This window comes from Herpailurus yagouaroundi, unplaced genomic scaffold, assembly GCF_014898765.1.
Source record: "Herpailurus yagouaroundi ecotype Mexico unplaced genomic scaffold, PumYag 28, whole genome shotgun sequence".
NCBI lineage: Eukaryota > Metazoa > Chordata > Mammalia > Carnivora > Felidae > Herpailurus > Herpailurus yagouaroundi.
In genome coordinates, this window is record NW_024412376.1 from 157258341 (window position 1) to 157266894 (window position 8554).

General features: G+C 39.0%; 1 protein-coding gene across 1 annotated transcript in view; it reads left to right on the forward strand.

The window, feature by feature from the left end:
• Positions 1-8554, forward strand: part of FBXL5 (F-box and leucine rich repeat protein 5) — a 47344-nt gene that overhangs the window by 23554 nt on the left and 15236 nt on the right. Inside the window, exons 7-9 of the mRNA XM_040487687.1 lie at positions 1637-1785; positions 2408-2490; positions 3391-4116. Coding sequence (XP_040343621.1) covers positions 1637-1785; positions 2408-2490; positions 3391-4116 — 958 coding nt within the window. The remainder of the gene's footprint in view (positions 1-1636; positions 1786-2407; positions 2491-3390; positions 4117-8554) is intronic.

Consider the following 8554-nt stretch of genomic DNA (forward strand, 5'->3'; position numbering starts at 1 on the left):
CTAGAGTTGGACACTTAACTGACTGAGCCACCCAGGCACCCCGCTAAAAGTAATTCTTATCTCTGTACTTTACATATATGTCTGGCTAAACAAGGAATTTAGGGTAAATATGTAAACATTAGTCACAAATTGAGAATTATTATGCTCTGTCTCCCAAAAATAAATAAATGTTAAAAAAACTTAAAAATATGAGATTTGGGAGCACCTGGGGGGGCTCAGTTGAACGTCTGACTCTTAATTTTGGCTCAGGTCATGATCCCAGGGTCATGGGATTGAGCCTCGAGTGGGACTCATTGCTCACTGGGCAAGGAGCCTGCTTAAGATTTTCTCTCTCCCTCTCCCCTGTTTGTGTGCTCGCAGTTTCTCTCTCTCTCAAAAAAGAAATGAGACTTTAACTTACTCTGTTAAACTGTTTTATGTTTCGAGACATTCAGGCTAGGTCTTTGGTAAACATAATAATAATAGGATCCTGAGAAAGGTGATACAGATATTCATTCTTTTTAGTGTAGTTAGTGTGTGTTTTTCCCCTTACATCAAATTGGAATTTGTAGTGTTTTTGTTGTGCTGGTTGTTATAGACCTGCATTTCATTGTAAGTATCCAAGCTCTATAGAAGTGATTAAGCAAACATCGGAGCGTGCCTGGGTGGCTCAGTCAGTTGAGCACCGAACTCTTCATTTTGGCTCAGGTTGTGATCCCAGGGTTGTGGGATTGAACCCTGCGTTTGGCTCCGAGCTGTCAGCGCCTCCTCTCATTCCTTCTCCTCCTTTCTGTCAAAATAAATAAATAAACTGAAAAAAAAGAAAGTTATTAAGCAAAAACCAAATGCTGTGCTTAATTTTAACTTCTTAAAAAATTCTAAGGCACTTTACTTTTGCTTGATTCATTATGACCAGGCTCACTTAATTTTTATGGTTTTAAATTTGTTTTTGAGAGGCGGGGGGAGAGAGAGAGAGAGAGAGAGAGAGAGCAAGCAAGCAGGGGAGGGGCAGAGAGAGAGGGAGAAAGAGAATCCCAAACAGGCTCATTGCCTACTGTGGGAGCCAGAGATAGGGCTGGATCTCACGACGGTGAGATCATGATCTGAGCCAAAATGAAGAGTCAGACACTTAACCGACTGAGCCACCCAGGCGTCCCATGCTCACTTGATTATTTTAAGTTTCTTCTAACTCTTTGTCCCTTCTATTTTACTAAAAGAACAAATGATACTTTTTATTATGGATCATTTTTCTTTTGATATCCTATATTTTCTTGAAGAGCTTCTATTCTTTTAAATATTCAGCTTTTTTTCCCCCAAAACTTTTTAAAGTGCCTGAAACTGGAGTTATTTTTTTCTTTCTGTCTGCTGTACCAACTTTGATATGGAAATCGCTTTCAACTTTGAAGCAGATGAGAAAAAGTCTTCCTTTCGTTCTCATTGTAAACCTTTTTTTTTTCCCTTTTGTCTCTTTTTAATGTCAGACTTGTTAAATATTAAGTTCTGGCGAGTGAGACCTTGTCCATTTAATTTGCTTTGCATACATAAGGGAGTTTAAGAATGGCAAAAAGAATTTCATATGTAATAAGTTGGTAATTCCTTGAGCAGCCTAATTATCACTAGTGTATCAAATTCTTAGATTTTTAAATTCATTTTACAGAGGAGTCTGCCGAAGAATCGATTGCTATCAGCATTGCACAAATGGAAAAACGTTTACTTCACGGATTAATTCACGATGTTCTACCATATGTTGGTACTTCAGTAAAAACTATAGTATTAGCATACAGCTCTGCAGTTTCCAGCAAGATGGTATGTATAAATTGGCACTTGTTTGGGTATTAAGAAAAAGTAGCAGTGATCTACATTTGGTTTACTTATTTCTGAATTTAATTAAGGGGAGAAAAAGAAAAAAAACCCACCCTTTTACCCAGAAGAGTGCTCTCCCATGGGTAGGCATACACTGCTGACTTTCATGTTATTTCATGTCAGTTTTCATAGTATCTTTATATGTAGATAACTGTGCACATTACAGGAAGGAAACCAAGACTAGGAGAGGTAAAATAATTTATTCAGTTTCACAGATACTAAGTGAGAAAGCCCAGTTTTATATGATTCTTTATATGTAAGGCATGGTAAAATGGGCAAGTGAGATTAAATCACTGTTTTAAAAGTCTGCATCAGAATATCCTTGGGTATTCCTTAAAAATGTAAATTTCCTGGGTCTAGTATTATGGTTACTAAAACAGATTCTTGAGAGTTTGAGCCCAGAATATATATTTGTAGTGCAGTATCCAAATAATTTTTACATGCACAAAAGCTTGGGAACTACTGGCTTATATTATTTATTAAAAGTTACGTCTTTTTCAATCTAACTAAAAGTCTGCAGATTTTCACAGTGATTTTCCCCCCTCCCCCCCCCCCCCTCCATTAGGTTAGGCAAATTTTAGAACTTTGTCCTAACTTGGAGCATCTGGATCTTACCCAGACTGACATTTCAGATTCTGCATTTGACAGGTGAGTTATTTTTAAATATTTTAGTATAAGGATTTCTACTTATGAATTAGTAGAATTGTTCTGTAGTTTCTTATTTTTATAATTGCAGTTTAATTGTGCTATTATTTGTTACTATCCAGATCTCAGTCATGTATGGTTACAACTTGATAGCACCCTCCAGTTCTTTGCTTTTGTCCATGGGTTCCTGCTGATCCAAAACTTGAATCTGCATCATCCTTTTGTCTTTATAATCCTGGACTGTGTCTAGACCTTTGAGCCTTGCTGTACAGTCATGTAGATGGCACTATACGTTTTTAAGAAGTTTCTAGTTTCATTTGGGCTCCCAGTGCCATTTGGCAAAGCTCCCGCTTACATTCTTCATACTCTGAAACTGTAACACTTTGGTCAAGCCATAGTCTTCACAGGTTTTATTTCCTTAGGTGCTATCACTTTCCTTCTTATTCTGCCTCACCCTTCTCTTTCCCACTGTAGCATTTGTATCAGCACCTCTCTGCCTGTTTCAGAGGGAGAGGTGTACCCTTCTCTGGCTATGGCTAGTTCTCTCTCAGATGCTAGAGCTTGTTTCTTCTGGATCTTCCTCCTCTAATTACTAGTTATTCTCTTTCTTTGATGTGTGTACCGCCTTGCCTCCACTGGTTACTTTTCAGAAAAATAAGTGAAGTCTCTCCCTTCCATACCTTTCTACCCTTTCCTTACCCTTCTGTTATGTTAGCAGTACTCTTAGTCCCTAATTACTCTTACTGTCTTTTCCTATCCTACCATGTAAAATGGTGCCTGGCAGTAGATGTTCAGTAAATATGTGATTGATTATATTAGATTTTAAATCTTTCTTCTAGTTTTCATCTACTTTTGAAGATTTTAACAATATCCACTAATAGTCTTGTTACTTCTTAATTATAGTTGGTCTTGGCTTGGTTGCTGCCAAAGTCTTCGGCATCTTGACCTGTCTGGATGTGAAAAAATCACAGATGTGGCTCTAGAGAAGATTTCTAGAGCCCTTGGAATTCTGACATCTCATCAGAGTGGCCTTTTGAAAACTTCTACGAGCAAAATTACTTCGACTCCATGGAAGAATAAAGACATTACCATGCAGTCCGCCAAGCAGTATGCTTGTTTGCACGATTTCACTAACAAAGGCATCGGAGAAGACATGGATAACGAACACCCCTGGACTAAGCCTGTTTCTTCTGAAAATTTCCCTTCTCCGTATGTGTGGATGTTAGATGCTGAAGATTTGGCTGATATCGAAGATGCTGTAGAATGGAGACACAGAAATGTTGAAAGTCTCTGTGTAATGGAAACAGCATCCAACTTTAGTTGTTCCTCCTCTGCCTGTTACAGTCACGATATTGTGGGACTAAGGACTAGTGTCTGTTGGCAGCAGCATGGCGCTTCCCCGGCCTTTGCATATTGCGGTCATTCGTTTTGTTGTACAGGGACAGCTCTGAGAACTATGTCAGCGCTCCCAGAGTCTTCTGCATCGTGTAAAAAAGCATCAAGGACTAGACTGCTCAGAGGAAAAGACTTAATTTACTCTGGGAGTGAAAAATCTGACCAAGAGACTGGACGTGTACTTCTGTTTCTCAGTCTGTCCGGATGTTATCAGATCACAGATCATGGTCTCAGGTAAGTGACCTGTTGCAGAATATTAGGAAGTGGACATGTTCACATTCTCAAATGTGAGATAAAAGTTGGAATCTAGGGGCTCCTGGGTGGCTCAGTTGGTTAAGAGTCTGACTGCAGCTCAGATCAAGAACTCACTGCTTGGGAGTTCGAGCCCCGTGTCAGGCTCGGCTGGCAGCTCGGAGTCTGGAGCCTGCTAAGGATTTCTGCGTCTCCCTCTAACTCTGGCCCTGCCCTGCTGGTTCCGTCTCTCTCTCTCAAAAATAAATAATCATTAAAAAAAATTGGAATCTAAGTCATTACTTTCAGCTGATTTACTTAAGCAAAAGAGTTCACTAGAGTCTGTCCTACTTCAGAGCATTGAAGCAATATAACCTGAGCTCGAAGTTTCATTTCAGTCAATTTAAATTCTTTGTGACATGTGGAAGACCACTGAGAGTTTAATCAGTGCTTAGCAAACGCCTACACATTTTCTAAGGTGGCTTAGTGGATGTAAAGGTGAATAAGATAGTTTTCCCTCAAGGACTTGTAGCAAAGAAGAAGATAATGTATACCATATTCTGTTGCTGTGTGTTACTTGTGTCTACTCTTTAAAAAAAGTTTTTTTTTATGTTTATTTTTTTATTTTGAGAGAGAGACAGAGTGACTAGGGGAGGGGCAGAGAGAGAGGAGAGAGAGAGAGAGAGAGAGAGAGAACCCCAGGTGGCCTCCGCACTGCCAGCACAGAACCCAGTATGGGGTTGAACTCACAAAACCATGAGATAAAGACCTGAGCTGAAATCAAGAGTCAGATGCTTAATTGACTGAGCCACCCAGGCACCCCTATTTGTGTCCACTGTTTAAGGCATTTCAAACGAAGATTCTGTGGGGATCAAAGTAGAGACAGAGAGAGAGAGACCTCTCATTCAGTTGTAAATGATCACAGAATGTAATGAAGAGGGTCACCTGGATGGCCCAGTAGAGCATCTGACTCTTGATTGCAGTGTTGTGAGTTCAAGCCCCATGTTGGGTATGGAGCCTACTTAAAAAAAATTTTTTTTGTAAATGAAGAGATGACATTGAGTTGAATCTTGAATAAAAATGAAGGATTTTGGTAGGTGGCAGTAGGAAAAGGTACCATTGCAAACAGTGGGGAGGACTTGAGCACACGGTAGTAGAACACTGTTGGAGCTGCTGTTAGGTTCTTTTGCTGTTATGGCTCTTCTCAGCCTTAATAATATGCAATAACTATTTTGTCTTTGATACAAACTTTTAGAAATTGATTATGTGTTTCTCTTTTACTCTATAATAGACTTGAATTTTATTAGGGCTCTTCAAAAAAATTTTTTTTTGATGTTTGTTTATTTTTGACAGAGAGAGAGCATGAGCAGGGGAGGGGCAGAGAGAGAGGGAGGCACAGAATCTGAAAGCAGGTTCCAGGGTCTGAGCTGTCAGCACAGAGCGCAATGTGGGGCTCGAAGTCACAGACCGCGAGATCATGACCTGAGCTGAAGTTGGGTGCTGAACTGACTGATCCACCCAGGCGCCCCTAGGGCTCTTTAATAATGGGGTGCTAGACAAACTAAACAATGAGTTCATCTAACCTAAAGCCTAATACTCCCTCTTTTCTCCTAAGTATGATCTTTAGCAGATTAAGTTGGACTCAATAGGGAATGTTTACAGGAGACTTGTATCCAGTTTGGTTGTAGTGAAGGATATGTATTGGGCAATAGTAGAATATGTCTATAGAAGTAGGTTGAGGGTATATAAATGGAAGGTAGAAAAGCAGAAAAATAGTATTTTTTGAGTTGCCTTCTATATTCTCTCTTTGTTCTTTAAGCAGTTAGGTCATTATAAAAAGGTATATACAGTGTGTATATGTATATTATATATGTATATATATAATATATATATTTAAAGTTTGTTTATTTTGAGAGAGATTGAGTGGGGGAAAGGCAGAGAAAGCCGGGGACAGAGCATCTGAAGCAGGCTCCATGCTGACAGCAGAGAGCCCGATGTGGGGCTTGAACTCATGAACTGCGAGGTCATGAGCTGAGCCAAAGTTGGACACTTAACCAACTGAACCATCCAGGCACTCTTAAAAAGGTATATTTATTTCAGATATACCCCACATGGTTTAATAACTTATAAAAACGTTTGTAGTTAAAACTTTTATAAATAAAATCCTATTTTAAATCTACAGGAAAGTTAGCTGAAAGGGATCTTCGTAAAGGTTTTTGGGAAGAAAATAATTCTCTGCTAATTTATTGTCATTGATACTAGAATTTGGCCTGCTAAAAATCTTTAAGGGGTGCAGCATTACACTTATTCTTTCATTATTTGGGATTTTCTTTTCTCTTTTTAACTTAAAATGAGTCATGGTATTATATTGGGGATTTTGAAAAATGTGGAATGTCTGTAGAAGTAATTTAATGCCATTATATACCCTTAAAGTTTTACAAAAAGCAAAGCACTGTTGAGTAGTATTGGAATCGAGTAGCCAGAGTTTAGAGGTTTTGATCTTTGAGCATGATCTACTTGTACTGCCTTCTTAAGTTCTAGATAGACCATGTGTGAGAAGTTCCATATTTTACTTTCTCTTTTTTTGTCAATAAAATCTTTAGCAGATTAAATTGATCTCTTTCTTCTTAGAGCAAAGAAGGGTGGAGGGGAGATATTCGTTAGCTCAGAGAGGTAGCTCTTCTCAGCACCTAGGTTCTATTACATGTTTTATAGGACCCACTTGGAGCTCTGTTAGGTTATTAAGTGTTCTTACACAAAGTGTTGGAGAAAATGCCAGTGAACCATGGTTCACTGACTTTTGGGACAGACAGTCTTGGTGTAGGTTGATACTGGTTTTTTGATTTTTGTTTGTTTTTGATGCTGTTTTTCCCCTGTATAACTGGCTTTGTCTAAAACACTTAAACTGAGGCTTATATAAGATGAATAGGTGACGCATGGTAGGTTTTCACTAAGTAGTAGCAGTTCTGCAGTAATTGTTACCTTTTTTTAATGTTTTATTTTTTATTATTTTTTTTTAAGTTTTGAGAGAGGGTATGAGCAGGGGAGGTGCAGAGAGAGGGAGACAGAGGATTGGAAGTGGCTCCTTGCTGACAGCAGAGAGCCCAATGCAGGGGCTCAAACTCACGAACCCATGAGATCATGACTTGAGCCAAAGTCAGAAGCTCAACCAACTGAGCCACAAGGCACCCCTGATTAGTTTTGATATGAGCCTTTGGAAACTGATTACGTGTTTTCTCTTTTGCCCTGTGATACAGTAGAGCCTTGAACAGCATGGATTTGAACTGTGTGGGTCCACTTAGACACAGGGTTTTGTTTTGTTTTGTTTTGTTTTGTTTTGTTTTGTTTTATAAATATAGTACAGTGCTGTAAATATATTTTCCCTTCCTTATGATTTTCTTTATAACATTTTATTTTTTCTAGCTTCCTTTATTGTAGGGATGCAGTATATAATACATATGTAACATGTAAAACATGTGTTAATTGTTTATGATATGGGTAAGGCTTCCAGTCAAAAGTGAGCTATTAGTAGTTAAGTGTTTAGGAGTCAAAAGTTACACTCAGATTTTCTACTGTGTGAGGTGGGGATTGTTGGCATGCCTGACCTCCATGTTCTTTAAGGGTCAGTGTAGATTTGAATGTTACCAGACTTACTTATTGATTTATTTAGAGAGCATGTGTGCACCAGTGGGGTAGGGGCAGAAAGAGAGGGAGAGAGAATCCCAGGCACGCTGTCAGCACAGAGCCCTACGTGGGACTCAGTCTCACAAACTGAGATCATGATCTGAGCCGAAATCACGAGTTGGACACTTAACCGACTGAGCCACCCAGGGGCCCCTTACCAGATCTCTTTAATAATCAGATGGTCAGATATTTTATGATGAAGAATTTACCAAGCACAAAACCTAATACTTCCCTACCATTATAAAAGATACTTAATATGAGGTTATTACAAAAATCTTTCAGAAGTCCTGTACCAAGAGTGTTTCCCCCTGAGGTAACTCCTGCCATTATGGTTGGGCTGCTGTGCATCATTCCATTAATTTTCTGTGTATTCAAACCCAAATGCATAGACTGTAGTTAAAGCAATAAAAAGCAAAAGACAACCATATTCTCATTTTGTTCCTTTTTAAACTTTTTACTATATATATATTTATTTTTATTTTTATTTTATTTTATTTTATTTTTTACTGCTTATTTTTGAGAGAGAGACAGCATGAGCAGGGGAGGGGCAGAGAGAGAGGGAGACACAGAGACACAGAATCTAAGCAAGCTCCAGGCTCCCAGCTGTCAGCATAGAGCCTGACGTAGGTCTTGAACTCACAAATTGTGAGATCGTGACCTGAGCCAAAGTTGGACGCTTAACCAACTGAGCCACCCAGGTGCCCATATTGTGTGTGTGTGTGTGTGTGTGTGTGTGTGTGTGTGTGTGTGTGTGTGT